Source organism: Gavia stellata, chromosome 12 (genome assembly GCF_030936135.1).
Source record: "Gavia stellata isolate bGavSte3 chromosome 12, bGavSte3.hap2, whole genome shotgun sequence".
NCBI lineage: Eukaryota > Metazoa > Chordata > Aves > Gaviiformes > Gaviidae > Gavia > Gavia stellata.
In genome coordinates this window covers 9215128-9236380 of record NC_082605.1, presented here as the reverse complement: position 1 = coordinate 9236380, position 21253 = coordinate 9215128, and the positions used below count along the sequence as shown (strand labels likewise).

Here is a 21253-nt window from a genome sequence, read left to right as displayed (position 1 = left end):
CATCACTTCAGTCTTTACTAGCAAAACTGGCCTCCAGAAATCCCATGCCTCAGGGCAGGGTTAAGTCTGGAGCAAGGAAGACTTTGTGGAAGAGAATCAGGTTAAGAAATAGCTAAGCAAACTGGACGTACGTAAGTCCACAGGACCTGAGTGCTGAGGGAGGTGGCTGATGTCATTGTGAGGCTACTCTCAATCATCTTTGAATGATCATGGTGATTGGGAGAGGTGCCTGAGGGCTGAAGGAAAGCAAATGTCACTCCTATCTTCAAGGAGGGCAGGAGGAAGGCCCCAGAGAACTACAGGCCAGTCAGCCACACCTTGATCCCTGGGAAGGTGGTGGAACAACTATCCTGGAAATCATTTCCAGGCATATGAAGGACAAGAAGGTGATTTGGAGTAGTCAAGTGTGGATTCACCAAGGGGAAGTCATGTCTGACCAGCCTGGTAACCTTTGGTGAAATGACTGGCTTGTAGATGAGGGGAGAGTAGTGGATATTGTCTACCTTGACTTGTAAGGCTTTCAACACTGTCTCCTGTAAGATCCTCACAGAGTAGCTGTTGAAGTATGGGCTGGATGAGCAGACAGTGAGACAGACTGAAAACTGGCTGAACAGCCAAGCTCAGAGGGTTGTACCCAGCATGGTCCCAGGCAGCCTGCTCTAGGTCACCCTGCTGGAGCAGGGGGGTTGGAACAAGGAGAACTCCAGAGGTCCCTTCTAACCTCAACCATCCTGTGATTCTGTGATTGTATTTCACCTTATACTCAGTCCTGCTCTCCTTGACTTTAGTGAGAGCCGATTTGCTTTCAATTCAGTGAAAACAAAACCAGATACTTTGGTCCAGATCCACACTTAGATGTGTATGTATGCACACATACATATATAGATGTGTCGATGTATAGACAAGCTATAGTCTAGCAAACATGAGGTCCAAACATGCTTCTATGGCCAATGGCTAACAGAATTCTTCCTATCACTCACTGCCTTTCAATGCTGTAGAAACAGTGCTTTAGGCCAAACTATGTAAGTATGAGGGTTATGATTGAGAGGGGTCATCCCTCTGCAGCAACAGTAGTTATTAGAAAAAGAGTGTCTCTGCATGCTTGAGACAATGGCTTGAGCCTTACCAGAGCAGAGTATGCAGTGCACTGTTGAACTGGCTGCCCTTCTCTCGGTCTCCACTGGGCTTCACCCATGACTGGCAGAGGAACTGCTTTGCTAGCGAAGCTGTAAAAGGTAAGGGATAACTTACTGAAGGAAGAATCCAAGACAATTTCCTTCTTCCCTATAAAGGTAGTGTGTCCAAATGGCTTTTTGAAAGATCGTAATATCACTACCCACAATATGCCTGAACTTTGGTAAGTCAGAATGCATTTCCCTTAAAAAGCAGTAAGGCCACAAGGACATATATCATGATAACAAAATATATGCACATCCAGTGTGCTCCTGGTCTAGAATACCTGTTCACATCAGAACAGTGATCCATCTCTGGCCATTTCTCCCTGACAAACTTATGTTAAGTCTTATTTGTTTGGTAGCTCCTACAGTGTGCCAACTGCTTGTTTTTAATTAGGCAATACACAACCCTTAGGGCATCCGTTTCTAGAAGTGGAATTCCAGTAACAAGTGACTTGACTTTTTGGCCACAGCACTATAATAATAAATGTGAACAAGCAAGTTTAAGGTTTACAGATTTCTTAAATCAAAACTGCTAACAAACCTGCTTGTCTCTTGCAGAAATGTTTTAAACCAGGAAATTATTAGTTAAAATTGGTTGTTCCCTGCCATACTCAGTGGGCAGTTCTCTGGATGTGGGACTGTTTAAAATAGTAAAATAATCTCAAAGTAGGGAACTTACAATTGTGAGTGGTTATGGGGATCTGAGAAGGACAAATTCTAGAGGTGTCTTAGTATGACAAGGTATGGCCGAGAACAGTGACCGTCTGGAGCCTTTATTTCAGCATGTGACAAAGTGGAGACCGACTAGTTTTCTTGTACATTCCCTGCAAGCATGTCTATGCCTTATCTGCTTGAATGCTGTTCCTCTTACAGAACAGGTCTTAATCCATGAGAAGAGCTCTCTTAATTGAAAACGTTTGTTGCATGGGGTTAAGAACATATAGGTTTTCTTCTCTCTACCCTGAAGTAACAGCTGTATTTGCAGTTCATTTCCACAATTTTTGGAAATGAGCTGTCACAGACATCTGTACTTATACCAGGGAGCTAAGTCGGATTAAGTCTACGATCATCTCCATAATCAGTGATTAAACTGGTACCAAAATTGAACGGCAGGCTTGTTCTTAGAACTCTTAAAAGCTGTGAGGCGCTGATTTTTAAAAACACCAGCTAAGAGAGCTGGAGTCTGCCTTCCTGCATGTGACTGAGGCACAGCAAAACAAATACCAAAGAGGTTCCAATATATTTACTGCTGTTCCTTTTGTTAACGGCTAGCAATGTTCACCCAGTGAGATTACTAGGATACAAAAGGGAAATCTCTCCCTCAAAAGATGCACTCCAGAGACAGAACCCAAGATTTACAGGTAAAGGACAGCATGAAAACTAATCTGAGATTAGAGGTTCTTCACACATTACCCATTTTCTCTTTCTTCCAGCCAACCATTGGTTTCTCAGCAACGGCAATCAGGAGCTGAGTGAGGATGAATGCACAGTGGAAGCTGGGAACGCTCTGCTGGAAATTCAGTAGGTAGTGAAAACTCTCACTGGGGACGACAGGAAAGGGAAAAGGTGAAAACAGTGTAGATAGGGTAATCTCCCAGAAACACATAAATAAAAAGGAAGTATTAGATCATCTCAGATCCAAGGTGTCCCTAGCCCAGTATTTTGTCTCTGGCAGTGCCTTTCTGAAGAAGGGGTAGTCAATCACTAGTAGATAAAAATTCAGTCACTGAGAAACTTCTCTCAAGCCCCTGTCACTCTAAGTCTAGCAACATCTTTATATACTGCTTTTGCCATAGTGTTCCTGTAGGCTTTTTAACTATCCAGAACATACTCAGTTCCTTCTGTGAATCCTACTCATCTCCTCGTCTCAAATAGCATACAAACGAATGAGATCCATAGATTAATGCATATTTTATAATCCAGTAGCTCCTTTTCATTAGGTTTGACTGCACTGTCATTCAATTAAATACAAAGCTCTGTTTGAAGCTAGTGTGGTCTCTATGAGAGCTCCCAAACACACATTTACCCACAATGCCCACACAAAACAGGGAAAACTGCTTGAAATTCATCACTTCCGAAATACTAATTTTACCTTATCAGCTCCTCAAGAAGAAGAAGCTCTGTTTCTCCTGGCTTTAGCCTGTCTGCAAGCACCTGGAGAGCTGACCTTAGCAAGTCAGTATTTTCATGCTGAGAAAAACCATTCCTGAAGGGGGGAAAGGGGGAAGGAAAAAATCCAGTTCATAATCAGACTAGAATGAAGAGAGGTATCAGATGTGAAAGCATATCTGGGCATATTTTTGCAACACAAAAAATAAAGAAGCTGGATACACAAGAAGAGCCCTGCAATATGAAAGTTATAAGGGGACACAAAAACCTGGAAACTGAATGGGAATGGAAAGCCTCATGCACACACAATATTAACTTTTCAGTTAGATTGCAGACCTGGCTTGGTGGGGACAGGCCATTTCACATAAGTGGAGATCTATATATACTAAAACAATGCTATGCAGACCTGAAAAAAACAGGATGTGTAATGACAGTTGCTGTGCAAGTGCAGTGATAGTGGCTGGTTACCTCTTGAACAACAGGTAGGAGCCTAACAGGGAAGAAAACTGTAGAGATCTTCATTAATTCTTTGAACTACCAGTGTCTGTGAAATCATTCAGTGAGGATATGCATTCTGGAAATGCTCAAATGCATCCACATTCTAGATCTACAGACTGAACCCATGGACTCGATAACGATAATGCTGAAGCGCACCTTTAACACACAAGTTAATTAACAATCGGTAATATAAGAGGGTTTGACTAAATATATGTAAAAGGACTTGTAATTTCGTTGTTGGACTTAAGTGGCTGGACAGCTCACCCCAATATATGGCTGCCTGACCTACAGCAAAACAATTAATGTTACTCTCTATTCAAACTGAACAGCAAAACTGATCTTGAGCTCCATGTGGTTACAAAGTGGACCAGGTTCTCTGGTTTACAAGATAGGTAGTCTCGGGAACAACCAAAATTCAAACTGGCTGATGAGAAAAATGACAAATCCGGGAATAGTCAGGAGTGGATCAGGGTCCCTGAGGCTCCAGTAGTGGCCAACAGGAGAGGCAGACCTCAGACACTTTTTACAGTTACTACTGTTTTTGAAGTACAACAAAGGTAAGACACTTTTCACTCACAGATCTAAATTATTAGGGTTCAGAAAAAAATTCTATGATGCTATCCTGGATTATATTAGCAGGTGCAGAGGTCAAATCCAGGCTGCACAAGCATTGTTGAGTTTGGCATTTATGAATCTAGTTCGAGTGCATCAGCAGCACAGGCTTTTCATCAATGAAGTACACATTCATCCTTTCCCACTGGCAAAAGAAATTCTTTCATTGCTCAGGATTCAGGCAGTGACAATTTGGCAAAGAATGAGGGGACTTACTGGGTAAGAAATTCCAAGATCCCTAGACAGAATGGGAGTTGCACAACTAGGTGTGCCAGTATGCCACTTAGGCTGGCCTTGATCCAAAACCACATTGAATTCTACCCAGTTCAGTGCTTCATCACCTACAGTTTTAGTTCAGCTCAGGATCAGGCAATGAAGCTTGACATAACTATAAAGTGCTTAAAAGTCTCCAACCACTGCAGTGTGTTGTTCTGCATGGCTGATGGGCCATTTGCTGGGTACAAATACTTTAAAGAAAAGAAACAAGAAGAGGAAGCAATAAATGGACTTTGCTCATTTACGTGACTATATACTTTTTTGTTTAAACTCACCAAGCAAATAGGGAGCGAAAAGTTAGTAACAGCTGTTGGTAACAAGAGGACATCAGCTGGTGCTCCTGGATGTTCACTCCTGGTTCATCTTCCACACCCCGATTTTGTGTAACAACTGCCTTTAATACAGAACAAATAATTCATTAAACAGTATTCCAAGGAAAGATAATAGCACAAGAATCCATTTCTATAAATTCCATATTTAAAAAATATGAAGAACACAAAGCGACTCTCTTCCCCCCCCCGCCCCAAACAAAACTAAAAATACCTTTAGAGGTGACAAAACTTGCAGGTTTTTTGAGTCAAAATTGCTGCCCACTGACCTGGAAGTAGTTGTGCATGTTCTCCATGTGATTACACAGTGGCTTCAGTAGCTTGACTACACACATAGCAACTTCCTTGGGGGATCTCTGACACAGATGCGAAAAGCCAATATCCTTGTAGCCTCTTTCCTGCAGCAAACCCGAAAGATTAAAGTCACTTTATCAGCCTTACTTGAGAATAACCACATCAAGCGCTACCTCTTAGACTGCTTCTGAGCAGTGCAATTCCTGATGTCATACCCTCTGTCAGAAAGGGTCACAGAGTAAGAAAGTTGACTTCTGCTGAACAACCAGCACCAACTCAGACAAGTGGGTAACACTCAATGAAAAGAATAAAACTGATGTGACACATAGCCCTTTTATAGAATCATAGAATCATTTAGGTTGGAAAAAACCTTTAAGATCATAGAGTCCAACATTTTTCTCAAACACTAAAAGAAGGCAGTCTCTGCACATGGGAATTAAGATAGGTAGAAAGACAAGGAGAAAGAACACTGAATATGATGGAGTCTATCAGGTTGTAGTAAATTTCTCATAGTTTAATGCAGTGGGCCACACATGTTTACTTTCCTCCTGAAGGCATCAGCCACGAATGTAAGGAGTCACTGCACTCAAGGTGTTCTTCTAAAGACTGCAGAAAAAGCAGAAACACAGATCCGGCAGCTTCTGTTGGATGCGGCAGCTATCTGGCCTGCCTAACCCGAGCTGCTTCTTGAACAGCAGAGCCAGCCTCCCCAAGCACGGCTAGGAAAAGGGTCACTTGAGTTTTGAGGCTACAAGGTTTTCCCTCATTTACACACCCTTTCCTGAGACATGCAGAGAACCAGATGCTGCAAACACTTCAGCGAGGAAGTAGTACAGAAGTCTCTTTTGAGGAGCAAGCGCTGCTCTGACACGCAGCTGGGCATTAGGCTTCCATTTAACTGCTAGGTGAAAATAACTATGAAAAACAGTTCTCTCAGGAAAGGCCTGGAGGCCATGGATGTGCTCTGCCTCAGCACAGGTCTAGACCCATTGGCTGCTGCTGTACTTGCCTTTGGAAACGGCACTCTCCTTGTGGAACTTGGGGTCAGCACATGTTCCAGCTTCCAGCACAGGTCATCCAGAAGGAAGCAAAGTTCAGCTGGCCCCAGCTGCACAACTTCACGAGCCTGCAATTACAAGAACAGTCAATCCCAGGACCCAGACGTAATTGTAGTGCCTTGAAGCTCAGGTTCACCCCCTCCATTTCCAGTTATGATTCCTGGCTTGGTTAACCTCAGCCAGGGACCTGTTTGGTAGATACTGCGGCTTTATGTCTCCCCCACTGCAAGGTATGAGGCATTTGTTCTGGTTATTCAAAGCGTGAAGTAAACCCGGTGCTCTGAACATAGCTGAGGCAATGTCAGTAACACTTCTTAACTACTGAGAGAGAGCTGATTTGTATACATTGACATTGAAAATAAGCTCCTAAGGATAAAAAGAGGATTAAGCCCAAAGAGTCACAAAATTCACCAACTGAGTAGTAGTCAAGAAGTAATTTGAAATAATGCCACATAGCCCAAGAAACTTGTCAAACAGTCTTCAAGCTGGCCTGTGACCTGCATGCACAGAGACAGCTGTCCTTGGAGCAGGCCAGGCTGCGCTCCAGCCTTCCATAGCCTTTTCACATTTTACAAATCTTACTGTAGCCTAACAAAATTAGACTCCAGATGGACTCAGCCTGCCTACAAAGAGGGTAACAGAATTAAGCACTTCTGCTTTCCACTTCCATAGCAATGCAGTTTTATATAAGCACCCAGATGATAAACAGGACTCTGCCCACTGAAGGCACATCCACAACACTAGTCCCACATTTGTGCCGAGCTTCCGATCTGCTGATGCCTTGAGACACTTGCCTTTTTGCAACATGGGCTTTACTTAAATGTCATAGGTTCTTTTTAATAGGCAAGCCACCTCTTAGCATATTTAACATCCTACAGCTTAGCAGTGTTCAATATTAAATACCCTTTCTTTCCATTAGGTCTCTACATGTTATACTGTATCTTTTTTCCTTTTATGTAACATTTATATTACTTTGTTTTTAACATTGCTACACTACATGTCTGCTGTTCTCAGGAAAGTCCTCTTTATCTCAGTGCCTTGAAGTACTTTGATTTCTTTGGGAGCAAATTCTCTCTTGGCACCTAGCTCACAGCCCTGGGCCAACACATCTTAACATCAATCTGCTGTCCATTTTTGGTGGAGCAGAAGGGGCCAAGGCCTCTGACAGTTACACAAAGTCTTATCAGTAGGGTTTTACGCTGTTCCATTCACCTCTGTATGCATCTCTGTGTCCAAGACAGACTTTGTCAGCAGCCCACAGTGGAGTACAGTGAACACGTCGAGGTCTAACTCTCGGAAGTATGGGCGATAGCTCTGCAGCTGTGCCAGAGGATTTCCTGCCTCTCTCTCAGCAGCAGTCTGAAAAGTAAATGGCAGAATTAAGGTTGCAACCTGCAAGACCATAAGACTTTCTAGCTCAAATTAAGCTATTTCTTTCACGCAGATTTCTGTGTTTTTGTGCCAGGTTGAAAAAAAAAACCAAACTAAGAATTCAGGAGAGATAAGCATATAGAATCAGAAGCATTTTCATTTTGGAGTGTACAAGTCACTAAAATTTTCTAGGAAAAAAAATACTTAGGAAACTGGAATAATCTTTGCTATCTCCTTTCTGTGAATCAGTGGCCATTGTGAAACCCATTCTGGATTTGCACCATAAGCACCCATAAGTACCATGAGAGATGAAAGGCAAATAGTTTTATCTTTGATAAATACCAGGATGGTAAACTATGGGATACTCTGTTGCCTCTGTTTGACAATCTGTAAGTTCTTAAGAGATTCACTTCACACAACCCTGTCACGGGAGCCAGTGTATGTTACATGTGGCTCACAACAGGATTTCTGTATTCTGTTGTCCTGCACAGGGCACGGCCTCTAAGGACTAGTCTGGGACCAGTACTCTAGTTAAGTAAGAAAGATTAGATACCTTCCTTCCCAAAACTATTTGACACTTTGCTTATTCCCCGTAACTTAGGTGACTTTGTTATCATATCTGACTCAGTTATCATATCTGTACAATAACAGGGAAGTAGAAGCATTATTTGCCTGGCTGAAATGGATAAAATGGACTCTGAATAACATTTATTAGTAACAGTGGTAGAATGGTGCCTTGTGGGATGCTTATAAGATCCCAGCCCCCAGGATGCTGAGCCCCAAGTTGGGCACACTTCCCAGGCTTCTCTCTTTCAGCCAGCACAGATCTTGCATTCCAGATGTGATGACAATACTGTAAGAGCTTATTCAAAAGAACAAGAAATAAAATCCAATAATTCATCAGTTGATAGGTTTGGGAAATAGTTCTTAGTGTGTGATGAAAATGGGTAATTTTAAAGATGCCTTATCATGAATACATTCATTAAATACCTCAAGGAAAATTTGCAAAATGAGCACCCGTGACTGAAGCAGACTAGAATCAGCGGGAGATACGGTCCTTACGAGAGTTTATATTTTCCAGATTCATCTCACTATTTCTGACCTGATTCTAGGAATGACAGGTTATTGCAGTAATTTGATAGGTGGGACACTGGCTTAAAGTAGAAACCTTCCATAGTCTTAACCAGAGAGTATTTAATAGTAGTATTGATAATCCTGCACATTTGCACTGTCCTGAACCACACTGCCTGCTGGAGAGTGGCTGGCCTCTGCAGCAGACAATTTTCAAAATTCATATGGGAGGCAGATGTCAGAAAGCAGAATTGAACCACTTGACTGCGATTAACTTTCGAAATGAACAACCCCACTGTCAAAGCTTTTGTTTATGCTTCTACGTCATGTTCCCTAGTCTGTCTTTCTTGCCCGTCCCCAGGGGTATACACCTACCTTCTCCAGCTCGGAGAGCTCAGTATCAGGCTGGTTTCCCTCAGAACTGTCATCTGCTTGAGAACGATCTGCAGAGCTGGCTTTGCTGCCATCAGTCTTTTTTTTCTTTCCTTAAAGAGAAAAGCAACTTCAGAAACAAAGGCTACACTGTGCTCAACAGTAGACAGCACTTGCAGCCAGGGAAATGGCAGAGGCTGTACTTAATCAGCCCTAAGAAAGCATGGAGCATGCACAGGTTGTTTGTCAACCGCAGCCAGAATCACAGTCCAAAAGAGAGTTAAATGCATCTGGGGCTCCCCCACGAGCAGCTTCTCTTTTATAAAATAACAGTAAGAAATGAAAGCAAGTCTCACTGTTCTTACTGTAGTTTAAACATTATGAAGTGGTTGCAAGAATGAGTAGGACGTCATCTTAAAAAATGCTTGAAACAAAATTTAATGTTTCTTCCTCAGACACAGTATTGAGAAAGGAAGAGGATCTGGAAAAGGAAGATAAGACACAACTACAGAAAGGACTTGCAGGGATGCCAAGCCAACAGCAGAGTAACTCAGTGAATTCCTTGCAATGGTCTTCACTGCTGACAACAGTAAGGAGATTCTCATACTTGACACACTATGTAGCACAGAGAACAAAGAAACTACATTGATTTCAAGTAATTGCACAGGATGTATTAGACCAAACAGACAGCCAATAAGTCACCAGGGCCAGGTGATTTTCACACAAGGTCCCCAAAGGAAATCAAATGTGACATTTCAGAACTGCTAGCCACAGTGCCAGAGGACTGATAGCTTGCAAACGTAATTCCTCTTAATAAAAAGAGATCTAATGAGAATCCAGAGAATTAAAGACCAGTGAGTCTATCCTCCATCACTGGGAAAATGGCAGAGCTGTCTACAATAAAAAATAAGATCACTGAGCACACAGACATACAGTCTGTTGGGGAAAAGTTCAGCAGGGCTTCTATAAAGGAAAATCTTGCCTCACTAGCCTGCCAGGGTGTTGGTATCATGTGGATAAAAGGGATGCATCAGCCAGAAGAGATTAGATTTCCATGACAAGGTTTTACACCAGAAACTATTAAGGAACTGAACTAGAATAGTGCTTTCTTGGACTGAAAGCTTGTTAGAGGAGAAGCAGCAAAGGGTAGTACTTAATGTGCACTTTTCAGATGGAATCAGCCATTGAGTCCTTCAGGAATCAGCTTTATTCAACTTCATAAGCAACCTGGAGAAGGGAGTGCTCACAGAAATCCCCAACAAATGCAAACTTTGGCATACACTTTCATCTGCCATTTTATAACTGCTGTGCTGATGAGCATCAGAGACTTCTGCTTTTGTGTATCTGTGATCCTTTCTGGGGGGCAGGCCATAGATGAAGTAAAACAGTATCAATAAAGCTGCATCTTTTATTGCATTATCTTTGGAAGAGCAGAGCCAGACAGAAGGTCTTCCATGTCATAATAAATAAACCCTCTGAATCAAACTGGAAAGTGAATTTGGTATGTTTTCTCTCCTAAGGAGCTCCTTGTTCCCTTTCCTCTGAGGAATAGTCTTAGGCTAGAATTTATGACAGTGCTTGTGCTGATCTAAAGGCTCAGGAGCATAGTCCTGCTCCTCCTCCTACTGCTTTCTCCTGTTCCTAGCCATACACACACCTGACACTTGCCTTGCACTGACTCAGGAAGCCTGATCACTGGTTAAGCAGTCAACTTGTTAAAATAGCAAAAAACTAACCTAGCAAAAAGCAAATAGCCAAAATAGCTACCATGTAATAACATGGGAAATCAGGCAGTTGAGAGTGCAGGTGTGAGGGGAGAGTGAAGCCTTCCCCTATTTCTTGGCAGTAAACTATTTAATTTAGCTCTGCTACAATGAGATGCTGCACACCTAAAAGAGAAGCAAGGTTGGTGTCAAAACTGTATGTTCTCAAGGCTGTGACCCACGGTCACAGCACTCACTGATTTTTCTGTAGTCAAGGCAAGCTAAGCTCAGTAATCTCTTGGTCTGGTGGGGGCTTACTAGTCTGAGCACTTCTGCTCCTTCAAAATAAAGTATCTAAAGTGATGGATCCTCCTCTTGTCTGCAGAACATAGTCACCAACTTTCCTTCTGCCTTAATCACTCTTAATGTGACAGGTCCAGTCCCTGCAGCATGGATTTAGCACAGGAGAAAAGGGTTCTCTAATCTGTGGCTTCCTCCAGTTGTTTTCATTTGAATGGAATGTGAATTTTTGTCTAGTTTGGCTCAAAGGCAGACATATTCCCAGGAAACGTTAATCTAAACTAGAAATAGAACTAGAGACAGAAAGAACAAAGCAAATCTACTTCAACTTGAAAAACTGAAAGACAAGTTCTGTTTCTTCTCTGGGGGAGCTAGCAAGCAATAGGAAAGGATGAAGAACGCATTTCCTTGTGCAGTAGAGTCATGACAAGGTTCCTAAGAGATCAGTTAGGTACAACCTAAAGGTCAGGGATTTGCAAGGCAGCTCAAGCCACAGGTTCAGTACCAGACAATTGCACAAACCCAAAGGCAGAACAACTTACTGCTGCAGAAAATAGTGAAAGGTGAAAACAGTCAATGAAAGCCCTGGATTTTCACTGTTAAATGCTAAACATCAGCTTTCCCAAGGAGACAGACTATCCAACACCTGTTTGGAGTAGGATATTTTTACATCCCCACTTCAGCTGCAACAGGAGTGGATCAGGTAAGATGTCAAGCTAGACAGATCTTGCCAGGAATTCTGTGCTTTATGTACACACAAGTGCAATGGCTGCAGTGCAATATGCCAGTTAAACCCCACATCACATCCGTTTGCTTAAATGTTTTTAACTTTCTTTACCATTCCTTTTTCTCACTGGACCAACAGCATTAATGGATGGTAAGGCTTCTAGGGCTTCAGAATCAAAAGTCGCTGGTGGTGGGACATAGCCAGGAGTTGCTGAAAGAGCCAAAATGTAGAAATTGAGTTAGTTCAGCTCCTGACTGACAAAATACAGGCAAGATATGTATCTAGAGGAAGTACCATACATTTCACCGTCCTGGTGAATGTCCCTCTGCTCTTATGCTTAGGTGCATTTAGCTTCAATTAGCCTTATCGTATGTCTGCACTGCACTGGAATTACAGCTCTTTGCATTCCTCCAGCAAGGGAGTATAACAAACAAGTGTTCAGCTGTCCTTGGACATCTGTCCATGTTGGTGAAGCTTAAAGGGCTGTTCTAGCATGTCTGAGCCCTTTCTGTGATGGCCTTGTAGTGCTCTTGCAGCAGCAGAAAGGTGTTGAGGCTGCACTTTATTTCATATGAAGTTGGTCTCTTGGTTTACAAACACAGCCCTTAATGGATAGCTTGTGTAAGGGTATGTGGAAGGTGACAGTGTATTCTTCATTATGTTCACCTTAAAGACCTTTTCAATGTAAAAGGAGATAATAAGTAAAGGGGGAAGCCATAAACAAGAACAGACAGACACAAACCCAGTAGACAAGGGATAATGGAGACAATGCCAAAGACTAAAAGTCTCCAGTTTGTAATTGATGGGCCATTAAGAAACTCCAGGCACGGCTTTGGGAATGGACACCTGGACTTTGTAACTGATAAGATGGGAGGAAAAAGAGGAATTTGAGGATTTGGGATATTCTGATGGGGGGGAAGGGTAGAACTATGCAAATGAATGAAGGACTGTGCAGGGAAGTGGGGCAGGGAGGAACAAAGAGGGGAATGGGCAGAAACAGTGTAAAAGGGATTGGCCATGAGTAAAGCATTGCTGGTCAGTATAACTGATCAGTACACTTGTCTGACTAAACCCTGTGCCTGATCACTGCAGTCTGTCCTATCTTCTTATTAAATACTTTCCTAACTATATTTTGTGTAATCTCGCTATCCTCTATGTGTGTGCATGCGCCACAAGGACTAAACGCCAACTAGCGAGACCTGCGTGAGTAAATACTAGGCCAGCAGCTAGAGTTGGACGACCCTGGGCCTGCGGTGTCAGCAACTGGATTGAGCGAGGGTCTCGGCGTCAGTAGTTAAAAGTGCCATAGTTCTTGGGAGCTGTCTACAGGTCCCATAGACTTTGCGTGTGGAGCCTGTGGCTGTGAGATGAGTGTGTGTGTCTGTCTGCTAGCGAGCAGCAAGCTGGAATAGCTGGTGAGTAGGGGACCCATGGAGCAGATCAGAGGGCCTGGGATCTGCACATGCTATTGGGCCGATGGAGAGGCTGTGCCAATACTTGCGGGATCTGCGAAAGTTCGTGTGCTTGTGACTCTAGAGTGTATCGTGTGTGTGCCTTCACTAGTGAACTTCAGTGTTAACCAGCTGAAGAGCAGGATGGGGACTTGGCTGCCTGTACTTATGTTTTATGCAAGTCTTATACATAGCTGCTGTTGAAGGCAGCACCTTGTCTGTGGCAGTCCATGTAGCTGTGTCCAGTGGCCTGTGGTCTCCACACTGGGCTCCAGTGGCTAGGCAGGAGGAATTCATGGGCCTAGAGCAGCTGGAGACAGCAAATTCTTATAACATCCCTTAAAAGCTTGTTACAACCTGAATACTGGAGAAACACACTGTTTCTTTAGAATAGAGGCTAGTTTACTCCAGTATCCCCCATACTCAGGCAGATTCTGCCAAGTCTGCCTGGGAACAGTCAAAGAAATGTCACCGAGGAGGTGACTGAGAAGGGCAGTTGGGACTCGGACAAATGGAAAACAATACCTGTCCGTGCATGAACTCTTAGGCCACTGTAAAAATGCAGTATGTCTTACCATATGCTTCCTCCATTGATGTTTAAGCCTATCCCTTTCACTTCACAGCTGGCGCAGGCCCAGAATGTACAAATGTTTCATACTCACCTGCCAAGCATTTTCCCAGCACATTCTGCAGCTCTGTGATGTTCTGTAGTCGAGTCAAAACTTTCCCCTTCATCTCAGCATCCTGTTGCTGGCAGAAGGCATTTACAACCTAGAGATACAAACCAAACACACTGACTTAGGGAGATTTGCACCCACTTTTACTACTTTTTCTTTTCTCAGTGACATCCTCAAGTCCTCAATAAGCACACCACACAGCACAAATGGCCTGCGTGACCAGATCCAGACTGCATGAACAAAGCTCTTCAGAAGCCCGTGACAACATGGACATAATCGGTGCAATCTACGAAAAGCAACAGAGCAACACCTACAGATCGAATATTAACTGAAGAGGAATTAGCAAACAGCACATTGTCAGATTCTGTGCTGCTTGTGGCTCTGGAGACCCCTTGGCACTTCCCAGGTCTGCCAAGAAAAAGGCAGTCCTGGGAGAAGAGCAGGAACAGGGAGGACTGGGGATGCGGAATTGCACCAACTCTGACATAGCTGATGTTATCAGAATAAACCCAGCGGGGAACATTTCCACTGATCATCGATGTTAGCAAATACATGGTCCAAATCTGCTTGAAGGCACTGCATTTCACCCTTCTGTAAGCTCACAGAGGTATAGAACAAAGCACACAATCACAACTGAATTTGCAAGGGACCTATGGAAGCCCCTAGTCCAACACCCTGCTCAAAGCAGCGACAACTAAACAGGTTGCTTAGAGCCTTTTCTAGTAGAGCACTGAGCATCTCCAAGAAAGGCGATCCCACAGCTTCTGTGGAAGTGGAACACAACCTTTCCGTTAGGTAACAGAAGACCATAGTAAAGGACCGCAATATGCCCTCCACTCTGGCTTCCCCGCTCCATATTGAACAACCTCTGCTCTCCCAGCCTCCCCTCACATGCCATATGCTCCACCCCCTCATCAGCCTGGTGGCCTACACTGGACTTGCTCTAGAATGACCGTAAGAGCCCCGTAGGAGGACCGTAAGAGCCCCAAACCAGAGGCAGGGCCTCACACATGCCAAGTGGGGAAGGCAACATTCAATGCCCTTGACCAGCTGGTGACTACTCTGCTCTCCATCATGGTGAGACTGACCTTTTCTTTCTGATGCCCCTTCATAGTTTAGACATATATTTGGGGTTTACAGCATCCTCCCTGCAACAGCAAAAATGATTTTCATACACTGAAATGCGCCAGAGTGTACAGACCAAGCTGCATAGCAGGTGGAAAATTCACATCAGCGAGGCAGTCCTTAGACCCTCTGACCAAGAAAGCAGAGTTGCTGCTAGCAGCAGGATAAAGGATAAATGATAATGAAGAGAAGAACATGGAGAAATCACCAGGACCTTGCTAAAGAAGATTTCCAAGAGGCAAGACTCTTCAACAATTGCACCCCTGAAGCCTAGGGTTAGTGTTTGTAAGTACTACTCCTCAGTGACACTCCAGAATCTGCAGACAAGGCTCTACTCACCTCACGAAACCAGTTGAGAGCATAGAACAGGAGTGAGCACAGAAATTCCCGTTCCTGCTTGGATAGAGAGTCCAGCTTCCCTTCAACCTCCAGGTCAGTCAAGTACAGGGGGCAACCTGGGACAAAGCAGGAAGAGAACATGTTGGACTGTGTCTGCTACCCATCCTTTACACGGACAAAGTCTCCTACCAAAGCCTGTATCAATTCCAATGGCTATTTGGAGTAAGCCTCGTCAGCCACTCCATCCCCAGACAAAGCAATTGTCTCCTGTGCCTCCCTTCCACATTGTGGGCAACAGAGCATCTCAGCCTCCTTCACAAACTGCACAATTCTTCCTACAACTGCAGGAAGTCTTTGCAGATCTGGGACAGGAACAAGGCAGCCAGACTCACTGTATAAAAGGTCCATTTCCCATACCTAATAAGGCATCAATCTCCTCCAGGCTTCCACTGTTTTGCTCTCCAGTGTAGAACCTCAGCAATCGGAAACAGGGTGACAGACATATCGGTGACACTACCCTGGGGGGAAAAAAAAAAGAAACAGAGTGGCTCCTATGCTTTATGTACCTCCAGAATGCCCATCACTTTTCCATTATGTCCTGCATCCTTCCCCATGCCACCTTGCCTATGCCTTCTATTTTGCTTCTTGCAAGTCCCAGCAACACAGAGCAGAAATGCACCATATGGTTAAAAAAAAAAATTAAAAATTGGTGATCACCAGATTTCTGGAAAAGCACATAAGGGCAGAAAAACAGCTGTAATGAAGAAAAAGGGGGTCAGACTTATTTCTGGTAGAAATCAAAGTTGAATAATTCAGAAGGAACGCTAAGAAATTGTGCTGTAAGCAGTGGAGAAACCTCCTTGAATATTTTGTAGCATGCCACTGCTCACATTCTGAGTGAGGAAAATTAACAGTTTTTTCCCATAGATGCAGGTGAAGTAGCTATATTTTATTTTAGTATTATTTTTATTTTAAAGTAATCATGTCTTTTTTTAAGCACAACTAAAATCTCAACAAAATCTTATGACAATAAATTACACAGGATATGAAGGTGCCAGTTAAAAAACCCCTTTTATTATTTTTAACTTTGACGCCCTGTTGTTTAATTAGACTTTTTTCTTTCTTACATGCTTCCTGATCCATTCTTTAAAGACAAAGCCCTTATTTCTCAGTCGAATTTCACTTGTGGCTGCATGTTTGTGGTTTTGCTCTGGAGCACAGTCTATGTTGTTCAAGTACAACTGAAGGTGAGAAAAATTGTGTACTGTTGATGCACACTGAGTCCTTAGTGACTTTGTATTTGAGAATCATGGCTCAAAATATGAATTTTGCTACCTCAAAGTCGCCTATCCATCTCAATATGGCATTCAATATCACCATAACACTGGAAGAAAGAGCTACTATTCTCATATGACAGATGGGAAACAAGGCAGATGCAGCATGACTTACCCAAGATTACCTAAACAGCCTGAGCCGGAACAGACTGCCAGTTCTCAACCAGCTTATGCCTCTAGACCTATCTGAATATGTCTAACAGCAAGAGAAGGAAAAGAACACCAGAAACTGGTAAATTTTCTGACCAGCTCATCAGGCACTTTGTCAGGCAGGGCTGATAGCAGTGAAGTGCACCAAATGAAAACAATTCCTTTACCTTTGCAGTCATCCCACAGTTAAATGTCAAAGTACCTTTTACTTTGGTTATTCATTCCATCAGCGACCCTGCCAAGCTCACTCTGCGACACCAATGGTAAGAGGTTAATAGCAATTGCTCCCTGACTTTCATCTTCATCCAGATTATACAAGGACTTCACTGGGAACAAGAACGAACTGCAAGGAAAGACAGACAAGCTGTTGTTGACAAACTCAGTTCTCAGTGACAGAAACATTACAAATACTTAGCTTGTGATTAGCATACCCATCCACTGTGGGGTTGAGATCCACCACAAAGTCACTGGGAAAGTCCTCCACTAAACTCTTCCCAAACTCGTCCTACAAAGAAAGGAAAAAAATCTGCTCAGCAAAGGGGCTCAGCGAAGAAAACTTCAACAGCGGCAGTGGAAAATGCAGAAGATAAGGCCAAGCAAAAGTATCCTAGAACAGTCACAGCAAGGAAAGGTTTCCTGCAAGGAAAGCCAAGGTCTGCCTTTAGAGACAAAGCCAGGAAACATTGCTAAGCATGCACAACCAATTTCTTCCCTGCTCTTTGGACGTGGGCTTGTCTACAAGTTCCGCAGTACTGCAGACAGGCAGAGCAGCAGGCTGGAAGAGGAAAGCAGCTATGGGAAGTTCTCTGTCCTAAGAGACGATCTTCAGAATGAAATGGCTGTAAAGTGCTGGCAAAGTTTTATTTCACACAATGTGTCCCACATACTTCACATGCTTACATTGTGAGAAACAATTAAGGGAGAAGTAAAGTAATAGATATGACAGGGTCTAGACAAACACAATGAAAAGACCCAAAAAAATCCACACAAAAGTTGTGAGAAGAACCGTAGCTTGCTTTTATATTTCAGTCTTGCAAGGAAAAAGGAGAAACCCTCCTTTTGCTTTACCTCCCTGGAGCACTCAGCTGGACCTCAGGAGACTGGCATTTCTAGCCCTAGGCACAGAGCTGTATAGAGTGACTACCAGCACTTCACAGCTCACTGGACACCTTCCCTCATTCTAATATGCACTTCCTCCTCTTTGTAACCAGCAGGTGCAAAGAGCACTTGTGCCACAAAGAGTGATCAATTCCACAGCAGCTTTCAATGCTTTCCTGAGCCCCAAGATGGCTTGCTACCCTCCTGGCAGGCACACCACACACGCAAGAAGAGTACCCAGCAAGAAGAAAAAGCTGTCCAGTGGCCTTCACAAACTTCTTCCTATTACCATAAATACTGTTTACTTATTTATTACCATAAACGACTGTGGCTCTTCCAAGTCCTTAGGCATCAGTTAGTTTTAATAGTCTAACCAGAAGCCAATTTCAATACTAAGTTTAAAGTTCTTTGAGATTCTACTTTTACCCATGAATCTTAAAAGCATGCTCTGAAATGTAATTTAGTTTCCTTTAAAAGGAGTCCCTGTTGTCATGTAAAAGTTCACATTAAGGGAGCTGTTAAAGCACAATGAGGAATCTGCCACAATCAAAAAAGCTGAGAGAGCTGAAAGAGGATTTTGTATCTGATCAACCTCTTACGGGACCTGAAGCATGCCTAGAACAAAAAAAAAGAGTTCTCAGACTGGAGTGAAATCCTCAGATAGACTCTGTCCTGCCAATGCCTGAAAAACATCATGTTTCTGAAGAATTCATTTAAGTGATTAAGTGCAAACTACTCTGCAACATACCAGAAGCTGCAAGTCCAAATTCCCCTTCTGCTTCTCAATCAAACTGGCGAGTTCATCATAGTACAGAGCCAAGACCTCTGGTGTTTGCTCACAGCAGAAGCCCACAAGGTCCAGCAAGGTAGAAAGCTGAAAGAAGAGAGAGCCATCTGCAGAAATGGGTAACGTAAATAGATCCAACTCAAGCTTTCACCTTGGGTCTCTTTTACACTAATTCACTCTGAGGCATATCCAAAGTTTCATCTCTAGGGTAACAGCCCATGGTGACTGGTCTTGCAAAGACCCAGTTTTAAGAAGGAACATGCATCTTTTAAGGTCCTGGCCGAGCTCGAGCATGAAATAACACAAAAGAGTCTGCCCAGGACTACCCTTAAATAGAGTGCCAGCTTAGAAGAAGGTTCTTCAAAACTAATTAAGAAAAAAGGCCAAGGCCAGGCCAACCCTGTACAGCAGAATTGCTTTCTCTAGACGGCCTGAAAGGCACCGCTGCCGAGCTGAGAGGAAAACAAAGGTTGCAAATTGTCCTGTTTCTTTGCTTTGTGTTTGAAATAACATCTGGATAGAAGACTTTCACTAGATGGCTGCAGTACTGCTTGTCCTGGACTAGCCATAGGCAAGACCAGCAGACACCATCTTAATATAGATCTTTGTTTCTCCAAAACCATTTTTAATAGATTCTTGCCTCTGCAGTCAGTATACAAGAATCCCAGGCCCAGTAAAGCTACACACATACTAAGACTATGTTTCCAGTCACATCTCCTTGCTGACCATATCCTCCCTTTCTCCCTCACTGTCCCAGTATGTACCCATTCTTGGCACTCACCTGCCCATCACGCTCACTGTTCAGCTCTGGTCTCTCCAATGAACTACCATCTCCTTCATTTCTGAAAGCAATTGAAAAATCTTGCTTTTGTTGCGCAACACTTAAGAGATGGCAAAACCCATCACACACACAAGGTTCTCTCTCCAGAAACTGGATCACTATGCATGAAAAAGATGCTCTTTGGAACATTATTAGGAAAAGACCTGCTGCTGTTTGGGACCTTCAGTGTCTTCCTCAAGGATATGCTTTTTCTAACCTGTTGAAATCTAAAGCCCTCTAGTCATCCCCATAATGAAGCCCACTGACTCAGTGCCTGGAGCTAAGATGGGCTTTTCTTTTCACATAATAAACAGCAAAAGCATTTTATTAAGAAGTGCAAAATCAATGAGCTACGTATTGCTTCACAACACCAGTCAAGTTCTTATTTTCCAGGTGCTTAATCTTTGTCACAGCTGTTATCAGGAGTTTGCCTGGTTTACGAATGCTGTTCATAAATTCTTTATACAGTACATTGGAAATTGTCATGCCAATGCCCAGCACAGCAGTAACAATCATTCTCCTTGCTTCTCCTTTAGATTTCGCTGTATTCAAACATGAAGCACACTAGGTTATTCATCCTTAGTGTCAGAAGCTGGTCTGCAGTCAGTCCACCACAGTGTTCAAATTTTTTTCCAAGCAATAGGTCCTGCTGGTGCTAGTCAGAATAGGCATTAACAAGAAATGCAGGACGCCTTTGAGATTAGCAGCAGGAGAGCTGTATTGAACAGGTTGTAACACCAAATACCGCAGCCTGCAGAAAAAAAGATTCCTGTATTTGACCAAGATGTGCATGAGCTAGAAGGCAACGCCCTCCTTTCTTTGTCCCACTCCAGGTTTTGTCTGAACTGAAAGCGTGTTTAATTAATCTTTGCCACATTCTCTCTCACCTTTTTAATGCCACGCTGCCTATCATGGTAACAGCACCAATAATCCCCATTTGTTTGTGGTTGGGAACTGTGCTGGAGAGCCATTTCCTGATCACCATGTGCATATCATCCTAAAAAGAAAGACACAGGCCATGTCACCACCCGGTACTCGTGTGCATCACTCACAATTCTATTGGCATCTTCACTTAATGTCATCTCCAAAGGCTGCAGCGGGGTGGTTTACTGGGATTACAGCTTTGCAAAAGGAATGCACATTCTGCTATTTTCTTTATTATGAAAATACTGGTCACAACTCTAGGTAAGGCTGCAAACAGCATTAAAAGTGACTCACTTCGACTTTGCTCTAATCACTACACAGAACATGTAGTTGCTCCAGGTTTCATCTATAATTAATAGAAGAATATATTTTAAAAAATAGCAGATAGTCTTGGAGCGCTTCACACACAAACAGCAGCTGCAGAGCTGCCCTCTGAAACACTGTCAACTTCAAGAGGCTAAGGGATGGAGCAAGTTTTTGGTGAAGGTCCAAAAAGAGCTGTAGGTAACAGCATATGAGACACCTGGGATTAAGACATTCCTCATGCTGCATCCCTTGCCCCCTGGGTGTGGGCAAACATGCCCTCCACAATTGTAAAGGCTTCTCTGCAGCAGCTCCATAAGCTCACAGCAAGTCTCAATGCAGCATGC

The 21253-nt window shown here is 43.3% G+C and overlaps 1 protein-coding gene across 1 annotated transcript in view; it reads right to left on the bottom strand.

Annotated features, from left to right (window-relative positions):
* Nucleotides 1-21253, bottom strand: part of FANCD2 (FA complementation group D2) — a 53300-nt gene that overhangs the window by 10385 nt on the left and 21662 nt on the right. The window contains exons 18-34 of the mRNA XM_059823470.1: nucleotides 20567-20676; nucleotides 19641-19701; nucleotides 18821-18946; nucleotides 17406-17479; nucleotides 17177-17317; nucleotides 15908-16008; nucleotides 15491-15606; nucleotides 14012-14120; nucleotides 12010-12108; nucleotides 9172-9281; nucleotides 7567-7713; nucleotides 6306-6422; nucleotides 5272-5400; nucleotides 4949-5067; nucleotides 3271-3384; nucleotides 2592-2719; nucleotides 1127-1226 (exon numbers count right to left, since the gene is read on the bottom strand). Coding sequence (XP_059679453.1) covers nucleotides 1127-1226; nucleotides 2592-2719; nucleotides 3271-3384; nucleotides 4949-5067; nucleotides 5272-5400; nucleotides 6306-6422; nucleotides 7567-7713; nucleotides 9172-9281; nucleotides 12010-12108; nucleotides 14012-14120; nucleotides 15491-15606; nucleotides 15908-16008; nucleotides 17177-17317; nucleotides 17406-17479; nucleotides 18821-18946; nucleotides 19641-19701; nucleotides 20567-20676 — 1901 coding nt within the window. The remainder of the gene's footprint in view (nucleotides 1-1126; nucleotides 1227-2591; nucleotides 2720-3270; nucleotides 3385-4948; nucleotides 5068-5271; nucleotides 5401-6305; nucleotides 6423-7566; nucleotides 7714-9171; nucleotides 9282-12009; nucleotides 12109-14011; nucleotides 14121-15490; nucleotides 15607-15907; nucleotides 16009-17176; nucleotides 17318-17405; nucleotides 17480-18820; nucleotides 18947-19640; nucleotides 19702-20566; nucleotides 20677-21253) is intronic.